Source organism: Zalophus californianus, chromosome 7 (genome assembly GCF_009762305.2).
Source record: "Zalophus californianus isolate mZalCal1 chromosome 7, mZalCal1.pri.v2, whole genome shotgun sequence".
NCBI lineage: Eukaryota > Metazoa > Chordata > Mammalia > Carnivora > Otariidae > Zalophus > Zalophus californianus.
The window spans coordinates 70,984,374-71,008,564 of NC_045601.1; the positions used below are offsets into that span (position 1 = coordinate 70,984,374).

Here is a 24,191-nt window from a genome sequence, read left to right on the forward strand (position 1 = left end):
AGCACTTTTTCATGTGTCTGTTGGCCATTTGGATGTCTTCTTTGGAAAAATGTCTGTTCATGTCTTCTGCCCATTTCTTGATTGGATTATTTGTTCTTTGGGTGTTGAGTTTGATAAGTTCTTTATAGATTTTGGATACTAGCCCTTTATCTGATAGGTCATTTGCAAATATTTTCTTCCATTCTGTCGGTTGTCTTTTGGTTTTGTGGACTGTTTCTTTTGCTGTGCAAAAGCTTTTTATCTTGATGAAATCCCAATAGTTCATTTTTGCCCTGGCTTCCCTTGCCTTTGGCGATGTTTCTAGGAAGAAGTTGCTGAGGCTGAGGTCAAAGAGGTTGCTGCCTGTGTTCTCCTTTAGGATTTTGATGGACTCCTGTCTCACGTTTAGGTCTTTCAACCATTTGGAGTCTATTTTTGTGTGTGGTGTAAAGAAATGGTCCAGTTTCATTCTTCTGCATGTGGCTGTCCAATTTTCCCAACACCATTTATTGAAGAGACTGTCTTTTTTCCATTGGACATTCTTTCCTGCTTTGTCAAAGATGAGTTGACCATAGAGTTGAGGGTCCATTTCTGGGCTCTCTATTCTGTTCCATTGATCTATGTGTCTGTTTTTGTGCCAGTACCATACTGTCTTAATGATGACAACTTTGTAATAGAGCTGGAAGTCCGGAATTGTGATGCCGCCAGCTTTGCTTTTTTTTTTCAACATTCCTCTGGCTATTCGGGGTCTCTTCTGGTTCCATACAAATTTTAGGATTATTTGTTCCATTTCTTTGAAAAAGGTGGATAGTATTTTGATGGGGATTGCATTGAATGTGTAGATTACTCTAGGTAGCATTGACATCTTCACAATGTTTGTTCTTCCAATCCATGAGCATGGAACGTTTTTCCATTTCTTTGTGTCTTCTTCAATTTCTTTCATGAGTATTTTATAGTTTTCTGAGTACAGATTCTTTGCCTCTTTGGTTAATTTTATTCCTAGGTATCTTATGGTTTTGGGTGCAATTGTAAATGGGATCGACTCCTTGATTTGTCTCTCTTCTGTCTTGTTGTTGGTGTATAGGAATGCCACTGATTTCTGTGCATTGATTTTATATCCTGCTACTTTCCTGAATTCCTGTATGAGTTCTAGCAGTTTTGGGGTGGAGTCTTTGGGGTTTTCCACATACAGTATCATATCATCTGCAAAGAGTGAGAGTTTGACTTCTTCTTTGCCGATTTGGATGCCTTTGATTTCTTTTTGTTGTCTGATTGCTGTGGCTAGGACTTCTAATACTATGTTGAATAGCAGTGGTGAGAGCGGACATCCCTGCCGCGTTCCTGACCTCAGGGGAAAAGCTCTCAGCTTTTCCCCATTGAGAATGATATTGGCTGTAGGTTTTTCATAGATGGCTTTTATGATATGGAGGTATGTACCCTCTATCCCTCTACTCTGAAGAATTTTGATCAAGAAAGGATGCTGTACTTTGTCAAATGCCTTTTCTGCATCTATTGAGAGGATCATATGATTCTTGTTCTTTCTTTTGTTAATGTATTGTATCACGTTGATTGATTTGTGGATGTTGAACCAGCCTTGCAGCCCAGGGATAAATCCCACTTGGTCATGGTGAATAATCCTTTTAATGTACTGTTGGACCCTATTGGCTAGTACTTTGGTGAGAATTTGTGCATCCATGTTTATCAAGGATATTGGTCTGTAATTCTCCTTTTTGATGGCGTCTTTGGTTTTGGGATCAAGGTAATGGTGGCCTCATAAAATGAGTTTGGAAGTTCTCCTTCCATTTCTATTTTTTGGAACAGTTTCAGGAGAATAGGTATTAAGGGAAATACTTTTTCTAACCTGAAGCAATCTGGGGAGATTTTCGAAGACTGAACTAGCACTCTGCAGGAAACCTATGACTGGCCTGATGCTTCCAAAAGGCACTTACTGACCCCAGGGTTCTGGACTCACCACCCTCTGGCTTCCTCCCCACCAATTTCCCCTCTTCCTTCAGAGGCTGGTTTTTCCGGATTCTTCCCACGTAGTCCAAATATGGGGCCCAGATGTTACAACTGCTATTGGGCTCTGGCCTGGGGCGAGAGGAATGTGGAGGTCGCTATGGGAGGGCGTGCGGAATGAGGACTGGGGCGGACTTTGCTGGATCCCTGGCGAGGTGTGGTAAAATGAACGCTGAGGCAACCGCGGAGAGGAGGGCTGGGAAGCTAACCAAGTGCCTTCGGCGGGGTTCCTGGGGCCCGGAGTGACGTGGCTCCCTCCATCAGGTGGAAACCGTGCAGTTCTTCCTCGACCCAACTCACGAGAGATAAAGATGTCTAAACAACCACTAGCGCCGCCGCCACAACTCTGCCTGGGCCCCGGAGGGAGGAGGAGCGCCTTTTCTGCTGAAGCAGCGACTAGGGCTTGTTTGTAGGTTCGCAATTCACCATGATAAATGTAAAGACCAATTAAGGTTTGATCCGTGCACACGGGAGGCAGACGGCGGCTGATAGTGGAACCAATTAACGAGCATGTACCCTAATTTCTGTCGCGGCCACCGGGCGCACCGCTGTTCCCCAGGCGCCTGCGGCGGCTGTCCCTAAGCCCCCATGCGCCTCCCGCCCGGCCCTGGAGGGGGGAGTCCTCCTCGTGCGGGAGGTGCGAGGAGCTGGGTTCCCCGGCGGCTGCGGAGGGGGCGCGCCGGACAGCGAGGCGCAGAACCAGCCGCCTACGGAGCCCAGCTGTTTGTAGCCGGGGCATGCGGGTGGGGCGCGCCCGAGTGGTCCCCGCCGGGCGGGGGCGGCGGGGGCTGGAGAAGGCGCCCAGCGCGAAGCCAGCGGGTGCCCCGAGGGCGGAGGACAGGTGGTTGCGTGGCCACCGCCAGGTAGCAAACTGCTCGGGGCCTGCGCAGCGCGGTTCCAACGCTTCGCCCGCCTCCGGGCCTGGCTCACTATTGCCCGCCGCAATTGCCCGGGGGCGTCCTGGGGCAAGCTGAACGGCCAGTGGCCGCACCGCCGGCCCGGCGCGTCTCGGCCTCTCGCCTCCTGCTCCCCTCTCCCTCACCGCTCAGCCCGCTGCCCCAGACGTGACCCCCGCGCAAGGTGTTGGCGCTGCGCGCAACCGGGGCGCGCGTGATTAATGGCCCCGAGGTCGGGGGCGGCGCAGGCACGAGCCCCTTCTTGGCTTGGCTGGGGTGTGAGGGTATCCGGGAGGAGAGCCAGGTCCTAGCAGTGGGAGCCCCCGGGACCGCGGCGGCGACGGCGCAGGAGGAGGAGGAGGAGGAGGAAGAGAAGTATGTGACGCGGGCCGGAGAGGCTTGTCCCCTCCGGCCCCAGGGCCGGCGCCACGGCAGGTCCCCCGCGCCAGCAAAGTTTGGAGCCACGGGTGCCGCGCTGCGCGGTGCGCGGGTTCCTCCCCGCGCAGTTCCCTCGGTGGGGTCTGTACCGCCGCTGCTGCCAGGGCAGGACAAAGGCTCATTAACACGTGATGGGACCGCGCTTCATAAATGGGACTGGAGCGAGAGGGAGCCAGAGACAGAGCGCCCGCGGAGGCAGAGGCAGGGACCGCACGAGCGTGGCGAGGCGACGGGCGCCAGTGCTGGCGGAGACCTGCGGCCCCACGCCGAGCCAGGCGGGGCGAGCGGGAGGACCCACTGAAGAGCCCGGGGAAGGGGCGAGGCTCGCGGGCGGCGGGAGCGGAGGGGTCGCCAGTCCCGGTCGCTGTCGCGGGCGGGCGGGTGCTGGAGGTAGGGGACGCCGGCGCGCGAGCACCGTGGACCGACTGACTTACTGACCGACCGACGGAGGCACACACCGCTCCACCCCACCCCATCCCGCCCCACCCCGCCTCGCCCGCATCCCCGCGCCGGCGCCGCCTCCCTCCGGCTACTCCCTCGGCCACCCCTTCCTTCTGCACTTCTTTTCCGCCTCCGCCTCTTCTTGGCTCCCGCGGCGCCAGTGCCTTCCCCTGGCCCGGGCGGGGCGCCTCGGATCTCGGCAGAGCTCCGTAGAGTCGGGCGGAACGTTTCGTTCTAGCAGAGAAGCAGCCCCTGCGCTGGGCGAGAGGTGCCGAGGGAGCTTCTCCCCGAGGACCGGGGGATGCGAAGGGTAAGACCTGGCAGGGTTGCGTTTGGAAATACTTTTTCCGCCTCCCGCCCCCTCGGGTACTGGCCAGTGTAGTCCCCAAGTGTCCTTCGTGGAGTTCTTATTCCGTGTGAGCGAATCGTGCGTCGATGTTTACTTAGCTGTATAGCCCCAGCATGTAAACTGTGGTCTGTGCTACTTCTGGAGGTTTCTACCATTTACTACTTATTGAATGTGTGGGCACCCCTGGGTACACTGATGTGTGTTTGTAGGAAACGTGTAATTGTGCATGTTTGAAAAAATAGGCGCTTGAGTTGGTGCTGAATGTCTATAACCCATATCAGCAACTAAGTGTTCCCAAATACACCGATCTCTGCACCAAACCTAGAAACTGTCTAAAATATTAAATGTCATATAAAGAAATGTATGTCAAATAATAAACTTTTGGTGTAGAAAATATAGCTGCAGGAGCCACTCTTTTTGAGGAAAAGTAAATGTACGTTTAACATCTAAATTTGAATGTTGATGGAACCATTTAATCCAGAACTAGCCATTCGATGAAAAAAGTTGTGTTTTTGAAAGACATTTCTCGGTAAGGCTCACAATCATAAATGGATCTCCTCTCCAGTGCAAATGTTTGTAGTGACAGACACTAGAAACTGTCGTTCGGTCATTTGAAAGTTTGAAAGCAACATGCATGCTTCTAATTTTAGTTTTAAATTGAACAAATGAGAAAAAAATAGTAATCCGCTAATCATTTTGCCTCCCATCTTTTTTATTTACCTTCAAATTAAGTGCTAGTCTTGTCTTCGTTGTTGCTTCTTGATACATTAAGCATCCTTGGGCATTTAATAAGAGATTAGAACAGATTTACTGGTTCAAAGGTGTTGAAAGATATCTCTGTGGGCCCCCAACTTCTTTTTTATTACCGAGTTAATATCTTTTCAACAATGGGGGAAAGGCAATTTCTTAGCATAAACTCAGTGAACATTGAGTTATCAGTGGGGTGACCACTGCCATCAATCTATTTTGCAGAATACTGAGAAGCTCAGAGCAACTAACCTTTAAGGTTCCCATAGGACTTTATCTGATTTAAAGTGTTGCTTTTCTAATCCTACCCTACTGACAGTTTGCAAGGGAAGATATACTGATTGATTTTTCTCTGTGCCTTCCCCCCCTTCTGCCCCTCCCCATCTCTAACTCAGTTAAAAGCAATTTTATCAAAATAAAAGGCCATGCATAGTTTCTTAAGTGAGACAAATAATTTTCTGATTATATGCATACATGAACAGAATCCATGCACCTCCAGATTTTTAAATGTTGCATACTGCAAGAGGTTACTTGTAGGCACAATAGCAGTTGCTGTAGTTGGGCAAGAGGCAAGAGGATGGCCGTGGTTTTTAAAAACTAATCCATTTTAGGTTACCAAGAGAACTTACTGGAAACAGATTCTTTTTGTTCCAAAGATGTCTCCCACTCCAGGCAAGGAGCAGTCCTGGCTGAGGTATGTATCAAGTGTCTGATGGGGAAAGGTCTCATTGTGTTCCTCAGTCTCTGTGGGGGTAAAGTGATGCCACAGGGAGAAAATGCTCAGTTCTGACCTTTCAAAAATAAAATTACTATGCTTGCATACTCATTGTTAGGAAGGCAAATTAGATATTCACGCCCCCCTATTTTAATAGATAGCTTTGATATAGATGCCTATGAAAAGAACGTTATGCCTAGTCCCTTAAATAAACCATAGATGATATTATTTAATTTGGTGTGTAAAGTTTTACATTTTGGTAAAAATCTGATTTCACATTGGAGTAGAGCTCGGCTTTGTTTGTTATCCACTGTTTTCTGTCTTTTTCTGTTACCCTTTTCCCAGTGGACTCCATGCCTCCCTGTCGCGTGTGAGATCGTTCCTCTCTAATAAGCCGAGCTGCGGGATCAGTGTGTTCTTTTTGGCATTTCAAAATGTTAAAATAGTGAAATTGTTAAATGTTACCAAGATGAAACTGCTGGGAATGAAATTTCTCTGGAAGAACCACTCTGTCTGTGGCATCTCACAGTCTATTCCAAAAGAAAACTCCTGGATTCGGTCTACCTATTTTCTCAAGAAAGAAGCAGCCCCATTGATTGTGTTGATGAGTATTTAGTATGCGGTGTCAGCTTCTTAATTACCAAGGCAAAAGCCTGAAAAACTCTTTTCAAACAATCTTGTGATATTCTACTTTGCTTTGACTCAGAATTAACACGAACCACCAGGCTCCTTGGTTGTCTTGCATATTAGTGTTTGGAAGTAGAATGGGAACACTTGGCTGTTGAAGAAAAAACTATGATGAAATGGAACTTATAATAGCAGTTTATAGTTCACCACGCTTACCAAATGTTTCTTCCCAGAAAACAGTTGGCCTAATAAGAGAAGGGATTATTTCCCATAATTAGCTCTCCAGGAATGCTGCAAAAAAAAAAAAAAAAAAAAAGAGTAATAAATTGAATTTGGAGATACCTGACAACACGTGATGAGTAAAATGAGATTTGGTTGTAGCGTCTTGAATTTGGTTAGTCAGATGGAGCCTGTCCTTGAGGTTGCTGACTGTTATTCTTGGGGTAATTATGTTAGCTCAGTTGCCTGAAGAACACAGATGAGAGCTTTCGTTCCAGCAAAAAAAAGGATGCTGTGTATTCACCAGTGTAATCTGTCTCTTCTGTTTTAGTATTCATCATTTTCTAATTGGACTGACAAATTAGTTAGAGGGAAACTAGCCTTTGGGTTTAAATTATTTATAATTCTGCTTTTGCCTCTGAAAAGACCTGGACCCAACATTGTTTGAAAAACTGCTGGGGCCAAGCTTACATATTGCATATCTATATTTTGAGAGACTGCAAGCTCTGCTGGTTTTTCTTTTCTTGATTGAAGATTAGTAGAGAAGCTAAAGAATAAGAGGAAATCAAAACCAATTGATACACTTTGTATTGGCAAAATTTTAACTTCATGACCACCACCCCCCCCCCCCCCCCCCCGATCTCCAGTGCTTTCTTAGTTCTTCTCTCATAGCGATGTTCACTTTCGATTATAACTGCATGGACGCTGTTTCTGAGGGCTTGGGGGATACAGCACTTTGCCACTGAATTGTTATTTAATGTTTTTGATAATCATTTAATTCACTGATCTGTATCTTCTTAGATTAGCTTGGGGTAACTATATAACCCATTATAGATCAACTCAGACTACTCCCAGATATGTTCTGGACTAAAAGAATAAATTTCACCCAGAAAATATATAACATCAAATTATATACTGCACAATTTTAGATGTTTGGGATGTATAGACACACTTGTATAAATATATGAACAAACTTTTTCATAGATGTGTATCATGGCTGACATAAATATTTAGACCCATTGTCTTTATATATCTGAATATATAATTCAGATTTTAAATAAATACTACAAACTTGGGGAAATGTCCAAATTCAAGGCAGCTGTGCAGATGGACACAGAAGACTCAAGGCAAAAGAAGTATCCACCTTGCATTAAACAAGGCTGTTCTGATTTTCCAGGGTAGTGGAAACCTGTTCCTGTCTCATGTGTCATAAGAATCTTGCAAAGATGCTAGGATGGGCATAGATACATTTGATTATAGTTTTCTCATCAACCCTGATTGATGTGTTTAATATAGTTTTCACCAATCCTGCTAGTTGTTTATTATTTTTGGAAAGAAAGTTGGGAGAAAAAAAATACAAGGTTATTTCTATATCACAGAATGCATATTAATATCAGTATATGTGAAATACACAGCACATCATAGTGCCATCACAAATACGTTAAAACTATAAGAAATATGTGAGGGGAAAAGGGAAGGTTGTTTCCTGGGGGTTTTCCAGTGCCTCCCTTGGTACTACTCAAATAGTTTGATGTTGGAGGAACCCCGGTCTCAAACAGGCCTGCATGGATAAGAGGTATATTTAGGACCTATCAGTGATAATAGGTCAAAGCCATTACATAAAGTAATCTGTGATTACCTCTAGTTCTTAACAGAAAATATTTACTGAAATCTTTCCTGGGTCATATTTCTTCACTGAAACGGTACCTCGTGGAAAGTAAAGTACCTTTCATTATAATAGTTTTTCTAGCACAGTTGCCATTACAAATATATTCTTGAGGTAGTTTTCAATGATATTTTCCATATATTTGAAGTATTTCCCATATGGATTATTAACAGATAACTTCTGGATACCCTCTCATTTAAAGGTTCATTTAAATGAACCTTAATTTCGTAATTTAGTGAGCACGAGGTTCATTGCTGTGTTTGTATGGGTTTCCGAAGGAAGAATTGTTTACTCACCAAACCTGAGCAAATGGGCCTGGCAGAGTCCTAGCTGTTGTTCTGAAACACTAGAAATTCTGCTGTAGCCCCAGCTGGAGAGATGTTCACACCTGCACTTTAGGAAAGCTTTCAAAATGTTGCTTTGTTTGTTTTGTTTTCTTTTGTTTTGGAATATGTGAGTTGAGACTAGTTAGATGGGACTTGATAATGCTTAGCCAACTCTTTTTTCTTTTTAGCCTATTGTGCTATTATTGCATTATATTCTGTAGTTTTGAATGAGCTTCTTAAGGTAGATTTTTCATCTTTTGAATGCAACAAAGGATTTAAGTTCCCTTTTCTCCTAACACAGACGGCAAATCATTTTTCCCTAAGAGCACAATATTTTATTATCTAATTCTTATTTTCCCCCTCGAGTTTGGATTCTTAATTGTGTAGAGTTTGGATTCATTGAGTAGAAATTTGATATCTTTGGCTTGATTCCTTACCATCATTATCAACTCTGAAAAGCATTTAAAATTTGTTTCTGACTTCAGGAGATAAAGTGCAGTATAGTTTCCCTAATCTGACAATGTAATATCTATTTTTTTTATTCCTACTAGCAAATTCCATGCTATTGCTTTTTAAAGAAATGCAGAGGCATTTTTCAAAGATGTGCCAGGCAATCTGTTGTGGTAGTTGAATATACTGGCGAATGCTTTCACAAACTGTGTATGTCAGTAGTATATTTAAATATAATTAAAATAAAATATAATTAGGAAATAATGCTTTTCCCAAAGTTTGTGTTTAAATGGGAGGGTTCCCTTCTTTCCTCATTATTTCTTCATCTGTTCTTTTAGACCATTTATTTAGAGAAGAAAATTGGAATATGAGTTCTATAAATTGAGTTAAGTTACAAGGAGTTTTACATTTAAATTGGTAATAAATTCCAGTGTGATTTTTTTTAAAAACAAATTTCTCCTGGATATTCGTCTAGGAAATTTTATAACATTGATTTCTGTTGGCCAAGAGGCTAAACACGATGTTTTTAATATAGCAAGTGAACCAATACCATACACAGTATGCCTTTGTCCGTGTTGTTTGCTTTTAACTCAGCTATATTTAAAAGTAATCAGCCCAATTTAGTCTTTAGAAAAGAGACTTAATTTAATGCCACTATGATCTGTGTATTTTGGTTTATTCCAGTGTGGCTTGTTAAATGGACCAGACTTCCAACTCATTTCAATGCACTGCTACCAGAATTTGTAAATGTTTTCTCTAGCATTTGTACAAGTTGTGGTGAGCAAGCAATATGTATGTGGGGAAGAAGGAAAGCTGAACAATTTAATGCATAAGCAAAGTAAGTAAAAGATTGTCCAGAGAATTCGGTGTCTTTGCCTATGTGGGAATTTGACTCTGGAAGATAGACAAGTAGTTTTGGAAATTACATCAAACTTCTTACAAACAACAACCAGAAAAGGTAAAACCTTTGGATGATTGTAGTCCTCAGCTAAGGAAACTAAATATACGTAATCTCTGATCCATTTTTACTGATGAAATAATTAGAGAGGAAACAGTCTGCCCAAAGTCAGACATTTAAGTACTTTGGGATACATTTCCATATATCTATAACTTTTAGGTATTTTTGCAAGATATATGCCAGCTATAAGCAGTATAAATTGCATAATTTAATTCTGTAAGTTAATTTGCAGCAGATCTGCATTACTTGGGCCTACTGCAAAATTTCCATTTTAGTTTGTTGTTTTCTGGGTGCATATCCTGTGACACATTGTTTTACAGTTCGAGGAAGAGACGAACAGAAACAGAAACATTTCCAGCTTAAAAAAATAAGCTGAATGTTAACTACTATTACTGGTTTCCCGTTCTTTTATTCTCAGTCATCATGGTTTCCTTCACAGTGGCGTTGAGAGGAATGGCTAGCAGGCCTAGAAAGCTTTGCATTGACTTTGTAAATAGAATTAGGAGAAAATGGTGTGTGGAGTTCTCAATTTATGTCTGCATGCAGGGTAAGTACACATTATGTCTTGAAGCCACTTTTGTCTGTTGGTCAAAAATATAACCGTAAATTTGCTGAGAAAGTGCAGAGAAGCCCAGAATTGTAGACCGAAAAAACCTTGAGAGGTTCCCCACTCGTTATGTTATGTTTATTTTCAGGCTAGACCACATTATTCTATTTCGGTCACATAGAAATATCCTGGTTTTAAACATCTTCTTTGGGAGACTACTTTATCATCAGCAGGCTCCCTTAGCAATCTATTTCAATGATCTAAAAACTTACACTCACAGAATATGTGTTTTCTTCCTATCCTCAATTCCTAAAGGTTAGGTTTTATCCCCCCACCCACCCATTTAGTCTTTCTTATAGGTCTCCATAAACTTTAGAGTGTGTTAGAATCTCCTGGAGGGCCTTGTGACAACACACCTGGGCCCCAAACCCCAAAGTTTCTGACTCCGTAGATCTGAGGTGAACCTGAGAATTTGCAGTTTTCGTAAAGTTCCCAGGTAATGCAGATACTACTGGTTGGGAGATCACCCCTTGGGAACCACTGGCCTAGAAAATCCCTCCGCATGCGCTCACAGACCACTGTGTGACGTCTCAGAAAATTCTTTGAGATGTATGTACCCTAGATGTCCAGCCCGTTCTCACCCATCTTATTTCCTAATTCTTTATCTTCACGTCACTTTTTCCTGAATACTCGCAGTTCCTCAGCTCTGTTCATAATCACAAAATTGCACCACAAAAATCCTAGTTGACCTTGAACAAGTACATACAGAACCACCTCATAGTTTCAGTGACATCAAAATCCTATACTTGAAACCAATTTACACACTTACGTCTTAACTGAAACTACATTTCCAAAGCACATTTTTCACTTTTAATGAAACCTAGTTCTTCCAGTTCTGTTTGTATATAATTATTTGCATCTTGAAAGCATATTTTTATGTTTGTATCTTGCATGTTAGTACACACTGAAATTTTTTTTTAACATTTCAACTAAAGGAGATGGCACATAAGTACCTAATTTATAAAATCGTGTTTGAAGGGAATCCTGGATTTAGACAATAAAAACTTATTTAAAATTATTCCAGTAAGAAAATGATAGGAAGGAAATGGAATTATTTAGAAAGCTACCATATCCTTGATTTGTATGAGTATTTGAACAAATATTCACTTCTCTTGTGAAATATTCCATTGTAGCCCCTGTAGTGATAAATAATTTTTCGTTCTTTTTCATCACAGAATTATGGCCTGTGTTGGTGATTTCGTATTTGAAACTCGGAAAGCCAAATGTTTCATAAAATAGAAATGAGTTGAGTTTGTTATTAGAATTGATTTTGGGCTCCTGAGATATTCCCATCTTACTTTTAGCATCTCTTGGCATAAACATATTATTTGTTTCCAGTAGAGCTACTTTCCTTTACTCATCTTTAATTACTTTCTTGAGGCAGACTTCCAAATATTCACAATTTATTTTATCAATATATTAAATTTTCTCAATGCCCCTTTGCCCCAGAAAAGCAATTAGAAACAGTTTTTGTAGGCAGTAATAATAACCCATTTTAACCCTCCATAACATATTTTCTTATTTATGTTTTAATTAATTTGGTTGTAAAGTACATAAAATGTTGCAGCAGGAGGAGAAGTTGCTCAACCAAAGCAAGAACTATGTCCACTGAATAGAGTAAGAAATTGATTCCTGAGGGCTTATAGAAGCCGCTCCATCTAGTGGTTGAATTTTCACATAACTTCTCTTGACAAGTGGTTTTGCAAACACACTTGCACGTGGAGAAACCCCTTTGGGAAAGATTAATGCATAGTAACAGACATTTGAGGGAAGGAAAAACTTCATTATAATGATAACTTTATATATTGTCTTTAAAGGTCTATCAGCAGCATGTAATCAGGATTCATTCAAGGTTGTGCGTGTCACAAAAATCCCTTTGTTTATCATTGCTGTGTGGCTACACAGTGAGGTTCATAACACACACCCAGGCTCAACAAGGATCAGAATAAAAAATATATCCCTGATCTTTGCCTCAAGCTTCCACTTGCCATCAATATAACTTCCATTTAACAATGAGATAAAAGATCCTGGGATGAATAATTGTTGATGGTTTTCTGTAACCTTTACATTTGGGCAGGTGCTTTTTTTTTCAGGTGGAGGTTTGTTTGAGACTAAAACTCAGTTTTAATTCCCTAAAAACCAATGGACTTTATGCCAAGGGAAACCATCCATAGTTAAATGCCATTCTGCTAAGATAGATCTGCCATGTTGCTGATGCACACCAACATTCATTTAGTAAACAGGTATTGAGCTCCTACCCCATGCCAGGCACTGTGCCAGGCAGAGGACACGCAAGGCATGTAAGACAGATCCCTCCTCTCAAGGTGTTCACGATTTGAGGGGGTTAGACACAAGAAAGACTGCCACAGGACGACTCAGCAGTGCCCATCCTCTCTCCTGGGAGGAAAACTCAAAGCATACATAGGAAGGGGATTACACAACCCAATTACTGGGCTACACAACCCAATACTGTTGGATGATGCAATATCGTATGCCTATCACATGTTTTCATATCCTGTTCTATTCTGTCATCTGTGGGAGGAGAAGGACAGATGGGTGGCCTTTATTACCGGAGTGGGGTGAGATGGACAACCATTTCTCTTGCTTCCCCAACCCATATCCATTACACAGGTGTAACACATGGATATGTATTTAATGTCTACAGTGCTAAGCACAGAGTATGTGCCCAGTAAAAATGCAATACATGAAGCATGTGAGGGCCTACAACTTTGTATCCATCAGCCACGTTGTTGTAGTAACACAGCTTTGTGCTCTTTGAGCATCAGGAATCTGTTACAAGCACTCCTTTGTTGGAGCCTTACAAAGGTTTACAGAATTTCTTCTGCCTTGATTCCAGCCAGCATCTTAGGAACTGGCCATGGAGAATCATCTTCCGTCTGGGCCTAACAAAACCACACTGCTCATGGTGACAAATTGAGTGATTTCAAGTGAGTTTTAATTTCTTCATATGGGAATGAAAGCTTCAAACTTTTGTTTACTAACAACCATTGTGCCCCTTTCAGACCTAAAGAAGGTGTCCTCTCCATTCCCCGCTGGTATAAACTGTCATTACCATCCACAATCCTTAAAATTGACTAAATGAAGGGGAAAAAATCTAATTAAAAAAATAGTGACAAAGACAAGGTAGATTTTATTTATTATTTGTCAACAGTCACTGAAAGGTGCTAATCCAGGGTTAGGATGTATAGCTTATAGTTAATTATCATACTTTGTCTCTGAAGACCATGGGGCAAGGATGATTTGCAAGCACTATGGGCGATATTTTTGCTGTCAACAGATCCTTCCTTCAGATTTTAGTTGTTTGCCATGTAGAATGATCAGGTACTGTTTATTACTTCTTTTCCCCAAAATCAATTCTTTGCCCTTAGAAACACAGAAAAGTGTTTTATTATATGGTTCCTGGACCTCAAAATTAAGAGCAGGGACTTCGAGTTATGCAGCCCTGGGTTGAGTTCTAGCTCTGCTCCAATAGTTACATATCTCTAAGCTTCAGTTTGCCCGTATGTAGAATGGGGATTGTGATAGCATCTAATGCATGTAAATATTTAAAAAAATAATATATATTCTTAGCACGTAAGTATTCTAATGTTTCTTGTTAAAATATTGGGGAATTGGAATTTTCTCTATTGTGCATTTATTTAATCACCCAAATCACCCAATCACTCTGCGATTTGAACCTAGAGAAACAAGACTTGATTTTTCACTGGGCTTAATTTGTATGTTTGTGGATTCAAAGAGAATGTACTCCTTCATCGAAAGATGAAGGAAAAAATGGAAAGGTATGCTGCACCACTGGACAACATGTAGCACACTTTAAACTATTGCTGTCCTTGGCAATGAACTGTCAGGTAACCTATCTACTGGGTTCTACATATTTTATGGGCTGGCTTTTAATGACCAAACTTCACATACATGATAAAGATAGGCTTATAGAGTATTTTTAATGATCAAACTTCACATACATGATAAAGATAGGCTTATAGAGTATTTTGTATATGGACCGTGGCTTCTACCGAGTTGAAAATTTTGCGTGGTCTTTTTTAAGGGAAGGCTGCATCAATTATGCTTGATTACTTTCTTTACAGGTATGTAGAAAAGTTAGCTCTCTAAAAAAAAGAGAGATAAAGGCACTTAGTAAGAAGAAACATCAAAACAATAGAACAAAATTAAATGGTAAATGAATAAATGGAATTGGTTACAAAAGTCAACAAATCATTTCATTTGTATCATTGCCTTTTTGATAGGCTTTTCTTATGGCATCATCACCTAATAGTGAATGTTTAATCTGATATAGTTTTAAAGCCATCATTTTTAAGCCCTAAAATTCTTTAAATTTTAACAAGCTTTTAAATGTTAAATAATTAGGCATACTAAATTTGAACAGAAATATAGCCTTATAAGTGCCTTAATGTCGATTTAGTTCATATTAATTGATATATTTTCATGGAATATATTTTCTTACTAACAAAGACCAGAGAAAATGGTGCATTTGATAACTTCTATTCCACATTACAAAATATATGAAAAGCTAAAGCTTTGAGAACCAACCGAGCATTACCTACATAATGGAATTTTCTCTTATATATGGGAAAAGGAACTGACATTAATACAAGGAAGAAGATTATGTATTTTTGCCTGAATTATCAGGATAATTAAGTCAATCCTTTACTTGTCTTTGGTATAGAAGATAATGCAAAAAGTGACCAAACTACTTTAATAATTCCAAAACTCTGATGATTGTGTAAGAGTTAGAAAAGACTCAGTTGCCCATTCAACCATAGCAGAAGCATCATTCATTGAATTATGGTGTTGGCCCATGAGATCTGCCATGTATATTGAGGACATGTCTTAGATATAATGCAATTATAAGGGTCAACTAAAATTTTCCTACTAACTTTAGAGAAATACATTATCAAGTTACTTTTTCTTGATCAAATTAGTAGAAACCAGACTTGTTCCCAGAAGTGAATGGGAAATAATAAATACATCCACTGGCACCTTCATTCCCTTGAACCCTTCACAAGGCTCTTTTATGAAGCTAGCTGAGCAGAACAACACAAAGCCAACAAAGAAATAAGGGAAAAAACAATGTTCATTTAAGCAAAGGCCTGGGACTCCTGCATTCGATATCCTGGACTCCTATCAACATAGAAACTATGAGCTTGGCGTTGTGTCCTTAAAACGTTTCTACACTTAACGATATTAGAGAAGGAGCCTGGGGGGTTGAGACAGTCTGTAAGTATTCAGGAGCACTGGTCCTTCTGGTGCTTCTAAAGAGTTTTCTGCCCAACTAGACATGACCTCCTGCAGGGATGCCCAGAGATGTTGCACAGTCCAGAACTGCAAGGATTTTTGACTCCAGTACAGCAGTGATAAATATCTAAATTATTGAAATGTCTCTCTAAAACAAAGAAGGTCTTCAGTAGGGCAGAGAAGACTAAAATAACCAGCTATTAATTATATTGATATAGAAAAGCCTTTATTTGAAGTCTTGTTTTATTACTCAATGCTCACCCTAATCAGAACATGGATATTTTATACCCTCAATGGTTACAGAAACAAAGATGTAGGCTCTAGGTAGACTTTAGAATGTTTCATGCTGCTGATGTACCCAGATCATTTCTTTGATGTGATACTATAGTCTGCCAGTTATATAAGTTTAGGGGTAGTAAATGGAGAAACAAGTGTGTATTTAGTGAGATGGACAAACAGAACAGGTAATGTCATTCTAAAAACTTGAAATGTTTTTTAAATAATAGATTCAACACATTAAAATATTTTTATTTTTATAAAATTGATTTATAGCTTAAATTACTAGCATAAGTTTGTTATATTTTTAAAAACAGAATTCTAGGAATATCCCCTTAAATGTCATTCAATCATTCTTTTACTATAACAGTAATAAAAACCAACTGCTTTTTTAATAGGTGCATCTACGCATGTTGCTAGAAATTTCCAATTATGATTTTCCCAGTAGCAAACAAAAACAAAATTAATGGCAGCTGCATCCCCCAAAGCCTAAACTGTATTACTAATGAACTCTCAAAGAAAACTCTCAATGCAAAAAATAATCAGGTGAAAATTACTGTAATAATCCAAATGTAGAAATAAAGGAAAGAATTACTGAAATGCAGAGGACCGCTTTCCCTCCATGATCCCATTAACTGTTAAAATAGCCTGTGCACTAAAATCCTTGAACTGCACAAAATCCATGTATACCTTAAAACTGTATTCCTTAATTAAAGTTGGCTGATAATGGACCAAAATTAGTCTATATTTCATAACCACACCATGCTCTGGCTCAGATTTAGCAAGTTAGTTTGTTTTAATGAAAGTGCTTGGTTGCATTAAAGTGGGAAATTGTGATCACATATGTGGTGATCTTAATATAGAGTAAATCACAGGCACGCATGGTTTGCATTACTGAAAAAAGGTCTGTGATACTTTGTCTTCACTGAAGAAGCTTGACAGCTCTTCCAGATACTAAAATTTTAATCCTTGAGGCCATGCCAGTAGGCAAATTTACCTAGATGGGCTGGGATAGGAAATAGTGATTTAGTAGGAGCTAGTCTTAATTACTATTGACAAAATGCCTTAACTTGAATTTGTAAGAAGCTAGAAGACTTGAATATAATACAGAAAGCAAAATGGCTTTATTCTAGTTACTGTTAATTCCTAAAACAGTGCATAAAGTCCAAGAGCGAAAATTCTGGAGTCTGAGAGACACGGGTTCAGCTACAAACTCTTCATCTTCTGGACAACTTACATTAACATCTAATGACCTCCATTTCCTTATCTGTGAAATGGGGATTATAAATAAGCACCTGATAGAGTTTGTGCATCTTCTATTTCTTTCATGCTTTAAGTGCTGAGAGAAATAAAAATTGAATAAGCAGCCTATGATCTCATAAGGCAATGTGCTATCTTGAAATAATATATGGCAAGAGTCACAGTACTAAGTGATGATTGATAATTAATATTTACTAAAGACTTAAATTTTGTGCCAGACACTATGTTAAGTGCATTACCTACTTTTTTTTCATTTAATTTTTAGAACAATTGTATGACTTAGGCAACATCCTCCTCCTCCTCAGCCCCATTTTGCAGATGAAATATTGAGGCTTAAAGACAACTCCTTGCCCAAGTACAAGTCTCACGGTAATTTGGTCTGCTAACTCCTAATTCAATGTTTTCTTCATTACTAGTGTTTTGACTGGTTGGAATCAGTGGGGAAAAGGAGGGAGATAGTAGCATCCCTGGCTCAGGTTAAAGGGATGATGGTTCATTAAGATTAAAAGCAGCTCTGGACCTGTACCGTCCAGTATGGTAGCCACCAGCAGCATGTGGCTATTAAGAACTTCAAATGTGGCTAGTATCACATGTGGAAGTAATAATATTTTGGGTACATTGGGTTAAATAAAATATATTATTAAGAGTAATTTCACCTTTTACCTTTTTCTTTTTACCTAGGTAGTGGAAACTTTAAAATTGCAGGTGTGGCTCCTATTACATTTTTATTAGACAGCACAGCTCTAGAACCAGAACATCTGGGTTTGTTCTGGCTTGACCACCTACTAGCTATGTGAATGGCGAATTCCTTACTCTCTCTGTGCCTTTCATCTATGAAATGTGGATAATAGTGGCACCCACCTCATAGGGCCATTGTGAAAAATAAACAATTCGATAGACATAAGAGGCTCAGGATGCCACCTACACATAATAAGCTCTCCATAAGTGCATAAAAAGGGAAAATCAGCAAGACTTTGTGGTCTGCTTGATTACAGAAGCCAAGAAAGAAGAGGCGTCCAGGGTAAGTTCAATGTATGAGATTGCACAACTAATACGATTATTCATAATTCCATAAGAAATGTGAAAAAAGACAGGACTGGTGGTAATTTGCTGCAGCACTCTTTGTAACAGCAAGAGATGATAAACAATCTAAACCTGCATCAGAAGGAGGCTGTTCACATTCATCTAACAGACACTTAAGGCACCTTCTAAATGGAGGGAGGTTTTGTGGACCAACGTGGAACTGTGTTCCTGTGTACTTTTAAGTGGAAAAGCAAGGTGCAGAACAGTACCTATGGTATATTAGTATTTGTTAAAAAGAAAGTAAAGAATGAATTTATATATTTGCTTGAGTATACACGGAATATCTCTAGAAAGGACCTTCTTGCCACTGGGGAGGAAAACTGGATGGTTGGGACATGGGGATGGGAGAGACTGACTTTGCTGTACATCCTTCTGTTCCTTTTGAATTTGGAATCATTTGGATGTAATATATGCATATAAATGATCAAAATTTCAAATAAGTTAGTTTTTAACTGGGAGATGTGAAGGGCAAGTTAGTTACTTGAAATAAGAGGACTTAGGTGATGGAGGTCCTGGCCTGGCTCCCAGTAGGAAATGTTGGGCTCAAGTTTTGGTTTTCAGGCCAAATATCCATTGAATTAATTACCTTTCTCTCCTCTAATTTTTAGAAAAGGCAAAGAAATATTATTAAATCACTGCTTTTATGCACCAGTTAATAAAATTCAGCTGCCACCCATTTGGTTTATGTGACCCTTTCTAAGGGAGACCAGCCCTCTCTTTCTTGTCTGCTATCATGTTTTCAGACTGGTGAAACACAGAAGAGAAAAAAGACACCATTCCTGTGCTTCGAAACCACTTTCTAGTTATGGAAGTAAATATGTAAGCTCATGATTAAATGATACGATGAAGCCTGTAATAGAGGGAAAAAGGCACCAGAGGCACCAGGCCCTGAAAATCAATGGAACAGAGATATTGGAAATGCGTATTTCAGACAGGGGAAGGCTCAGAGGGAAGGAGGAAAGTGTGCAGGTGTGATCCAAAGAGCAGCCTGTCTTCCAGGGCCAGTGAGCACTGTATCTGAGTACGGGTGGGAATCGAGAGGCCAAAGTGAGATGTGAGGATATGCCAGGACCATTAACAGCTCTCTCACCAGTTGTGCCTATTTTCTGTGTCCCTCAAATGATGGGGGAAAATTTTCATATGTAAATGGAGTTGTTTAGCAAATGTAAGTTTGCAGAGAGTGGAGTTGACTCAGGAGACAGCCTGGACCCAGGGATGGCAGGATATCGGAAGGTGGGCCACATTTAGCACCTTGTCCCTATTCCAAGTTACTAAATAAACAAGAAAAAAAAAAAAAAAACACTTTGTGATACTTAAGGTATTAATTAAAAAATTTTTTTCTTTGCCTCCATGTTTTGTCTCCAATCACTAATCCTACGTACTCTTGGCATCAATGTCCTTTCCTTGGGGAAGCCTCCTTCAACCCCCCTAGTTTGGCTGATCCCAACATCATCTGGTATATCTCCAGTCATAGCTGTCACCACACTTCATCATAATTACAGGGTCAGCTGTCTGTCCTCTGCCACACTGTGTACTTCATGTGATAGGGACTCTTGCTTGATACTGTTCGTGCCTAGCCCCTTGTGCCTACCTACCACAGTGCCTGGCACATACTGGGTGCTCTGTAATTTGTTGAATGGATGAGTAAATGAATCACGACTTCAGATAGGTAGGATCTTTGTGTTTTAGCAGGAGAACTCAGAACATTTTCATTTGTTCCAAGATTAATAACTACCCCCCCATACAGTGTGATATATTAAAAAAAGAAAAATACAATTAGGAAATAAAATCTTTGATTATTTTAAAATTATTATAGGTACCACTAATTCTAATATCTTGATAAGCTGAAGCGCTTAACAGCTGTGTTTTAAACAGACATTTGTAAATAGTAAAATCAATTCCCTGGCTGTTTATTTTGAAACAAACACCAAATTGCTTATCTTAGAATTGAAGAGCCCTTAAAATTTGGCCCCCCTTTCTCAGTCATCCTTATTTCCGGTGCCGTCTACATGGAAGCCTAGATGATACACCATCGAGGCCTGCTTCCTGTCTCCCAGCATGCTTGTGTCACCGCACCACTCATGGGTGACACGTCAGGAAACGCTCTCCATCATCACTGCTTCCCAATGTTCAGGATCTTGGCCTCCCCAAGAGCCTCAGTGCAAGTTTGCCCTTCGTGACATTTTTCTTGTTTGGTGTAGACATTTTCGAAGTTCACCTCAGCTGTGTATTGGTCTGAATGTCTCCTCTGGGGGAAGAAACCTGCCTGATAGAGACAGGCCAGCATCCAGATCTTCCCCTGTGGTCATCTGTTCCTCTGGTTCTCAGAAGTCTCTTCCTCCCCCTTCACACTCAGCACACAGGCCACACAACACAGTCCCTGATTACACACCTCCTCATTCTTTGGTTGTGCCGTACATTCAGTCTTACCTGTGTGACAAGGTGATAAAGTCTTCAAGAGCAGAAGCTGTGGGACATGTTGCTCCCCCCGGTCCCCACCAGCGTTAGGACTCTGTGTATCTGTGACGGTAGAAGCCAGGTGGTAGACACTTCCTAAGGCAACTATGAGGTACGCCCAAGATACACTTCCTTCCGCTCGACTGTCAGACCCTGAAGGTCTGCGCAGGATCACACAGTGCCTTAAATCCAGACAGCTTAAATAATGAAAGAAGTGTGTTTCTAGTGGGCGCCTCCACATCGCCAACTTTGGGTGGTTTTCTCGGACTGACTGACTCATTTTGTTGATGGAGTGTGACAAGGATTTTATCTAGGCCCAGAGATAGGAATGAAATAATATGATGGTACACATTTAGGATGTTTACAGTCAGTTTTTTTTAAAATTATTATTATTCTCCCAGTCTTCTAACCATTGAGCTTTTTTGTTTTCCCTCCTGTTAGGATTCCCTGCTGCGGGTCTCTTTCTCAGTCCTTTTGAGTTTGGCCTAATCCAAGACAGAGGTTATGAAGTCTATCCTAGATGGCCTTGCCGATACCACCTTCCGCACCATCACAACAGACCTCCTCTACGTGGGCTCCAATGACATTCAGTACGAAGATATCAAAAGTGACATGGCATCCAAATTAGGGTACTTTCCACAGAAATTTCCTTTAACTTCCTTTCGGGGAAGTCCCTTCCAAGAAAAGATGACTGCAGGAGACAATGCCCAGTTAGTCCCGGCAGACCAGGTGAACATTACCGAGTTTTACAACAAGTCCCTTTCATCCTACAAGGAGAATGAGGAGAACATCCAGTGTGGGGAGAATTTCATGGACATGGAGTGCTTCATGATTCTGAACCCCAGCCAGCAGCTGGCCATCGCTGTCTTGTCCCTCACGCTGGGCACATTCACAGTCCTGGAGAACCTGCTGGTGCTGTGTGTCATCCTCCACTCCCGCAGCCTCCGCTGCCGGCCCTCTTACCACTTCATCGGCAGCCTGGCGGTGGCCGACCTCCTGGGGAGCGTCATTTTTGTCTACAGCTTTGTTGACTTCCATGTGTTCCACCGCAAAGATAGCCCCAATGTGTTTCTCTTCAAACTGGGTGGGGTCACTGCCTCCTTCACAGCCTCCGTAGGCAGCCTGTTCCTCACAGCCATTGACAGGTACATATCTATTCACAGGCCCCTGGCTTATAAGAGGATCGTCACCAGGCCCAAGGCCGTGGTGGCATTTTGCCTGATGTGGACCATAGCGATCGTGATTGCCGTGCTGCCTCTCCTGGGCTGGAACTGCAAGAAACTGCAGTCCGTTTGCTCAGACATTTTCCCACTCATTGACGAAACCTACCTGATGTTCTGGATTGGGGTCACCAGCGTGCTGCTGCTGTTTATCGTGTATGCATACATGTATATTCTCTGGAAGGCTCACAGCCACGCGGTCCGCATGATTCAGCGCGGCACCCAGAAGAGCATCATCATCCACACGTCAGAGGACGGCAAGGTGCAGGTGACGCGGCCCGACCAAGCCCGCATGGACATTCGGCTGGCCAAGACCCTGGTTCTGATCCTTGTGGTTTTAATCATCTGCTGGGGCCCTCTGCTTGCAATTATGGTGTATGATGTCTTTGGGAAGATGAACAAGCTGATTAAGACGGTATTCGCATTCTGCAGTATGCTCTGCCTGTTGAATTCCACCGTGAACCCCATCATCTACGCTCTGAGGAGCAAGGACCTGAGACATGCTTTCCGGAGTATGTTTCCCTCGTGTGAAGGCACCGCACAGCCTCTTGATAACAGCATGGGGGACTCAGACTGCCTGCACAAACATGCCAACGACACAGCCAGCGCTCACAGGGCTGCAGAGAGCTGCATCAAGAGCACAGTCAAGATTGCCAAGGTGACCATGTCTGTGTCCACAGACACGTCCGCTGAGGCTCTGTGAGCCTGACGCCTTCCTGGCGGCACAGGAAAAGAAATTCATTTTTTTTTTTTTAAAGCTTAAAATCTAGAAGAGTCTGTCGTCTCATCGGTTATATTTTTTTAAGTTGACCACGCTCAGTGAAAGGTGATTGTTACCAGGATCGGTTATCAGTTCTCTAGCATTTCGATAGTGTACTGAAACTCAGTTCTTCGGGGGTTTACAGTGAAGAAAGCCTGCTGCTGATGTGGGGACCGAAGCTGCTTCAAAGTCTCAGTGAAATAGGAGAGACACCTGCGGCTACACAGTCGGAACTCTAAGGACCCGTAGGAAAACACCATCAAATGAGTAATGCCTTTGTAACCACAACTCTCGTTATAATGTGAAATGTATTTGTCCATAAGTATCAGAGATGTCCATTCTTACAAGTTACAGTACTAAAGTAGAACTCTTTTGTAAAATGTATCATGTCATGTGAGATGCATATCAGTGTTTACTGTGTGTTATTTATATTTGTCTAGTTGAGCAAAACTGAAAGGTAGACTTTCATGAGAACAATGGGACACAAGCGGCGGATATACACCAGTGAGACCACTTTTTAAAAAATCATTGCCCGTGACTATAGGAACCTTAATATTTTTTCCAATCTATTTAAATTTGACACTCGGATAACCATAAAGGTTTATTTTTCTGTTGACACAACAAGAAGAATTTGAAGACTGTCCAGAGTATTGAGCAGAATTCATTGACACTTAAAAATTTGTTAGCCCTGCATTTTCATACATGGACATTTATTGTCTTCTGGACTATGGCTGTTCTGTTGGGTGATGGATTACAATCAGAACGGAAGAGAGAAGGCATATTGACTTTTACGGCTGACATCTCTGACTTTCTTTAGTCTTTAGCTATTACTAGACCCCTTAAGACAGCATGTGTCAATCTTAATGTATATTGTTATCACTGTGCAATTACTGTTTACTTGAAGAGTACTGCATTCTTATGTCCCAGGTTTCAGTAGATTTCATGCCTGGGTGGCCAAATGCGTCTTCATTTTTTCTTAATTGAAAAGAAGTAAAATTATACTGTGTGTGAGTATGAATATAAATGTGTGTGTGTGTATGTGTGTTTCTATCCTGTAACTGTTAACAGTCATGTCACAAAGTGAGAAAACTGTGACCAAGTGTAAATTGTACCACTCGCTGCACACTTGCACATGAATTCAGTTTCTAAAATTGAGTTCTTCCAGAAAGCTCATTGATAAAAATACTGACCATAAACATTCAGAAAATTCCTCCCCTCCCCCCCCTTGAGGGATTGGGTCAAGTACTACGAAACTCATCTTTAGATATTTCATAAGACCCGTGTCTAGCAAGGAATGATCAACAACAAACATGCAAGTGAAGGTATTTACCATGTCAGTGTTGGGAAATGAGTGTCTTGGTTTCTGAGCACCTAAGGTCGACCAAGTCCATGGGGAGGTAAATCATCAAAAGAGAAGTGGTTCT

At 41.3% G+C, this 24,191-nt stretch overlaps 1 protein-coding gene across 5 annotated transcripts; it reads left to right on the forward strand.

Annotated features, from left to right (window-relative positions):
- Nucleotides 1–3,328: 3,328 nt before the first annotated feature.
- Nucleotides 3,329–23,775, forward strand: CNR1 (cannabinoid receptor 1). 5 transcript variants are annotated; one of them, XM_027603489.2, is made up of 4 exons: nt 3,742–4,083; nt 5,481–5,563; nt 13,295–13,385; nt 21,229–23,775. In XM_027603489.2, the coding sequence occupies exon 4, from the start codon at nt 21,292–21,294 to the stop codon at nt 22,708–22,710; it is 1,419 nt and encodes a 472-aa protein (XP_027459290.1). In that variant the 5' UTR covers nt 3,742–4,083; nt 5,481–5,563; nt 13,295–13,385; nt 21,229–21,291; the 3' UTR covers nt 22,711–23,775. The 5 variants fall into 5 exon arrangements, with proteins under 5 accessions (XP_027459288.1, XP_027459290.1, XP_027459292.1 ...); XM_027603491.2 differs by lacking the exon at nt 13,295–13,385; XM_027603490.2 differs by lacking the exon at nt 5,481–5,563.
- Nucleotides 23,776–24,191: the final 416 nt, after the last annotated feature.

Bases quoted from the DNA above. Each gene is read 5' to 3' on its own strand.
- CNR1 (XM_027603487.2), top strand. From the start codon at position 21,292: ATGAAGTCTATCCTAGATGGCCTTGCCGATACCACCTTCCGCACCATC.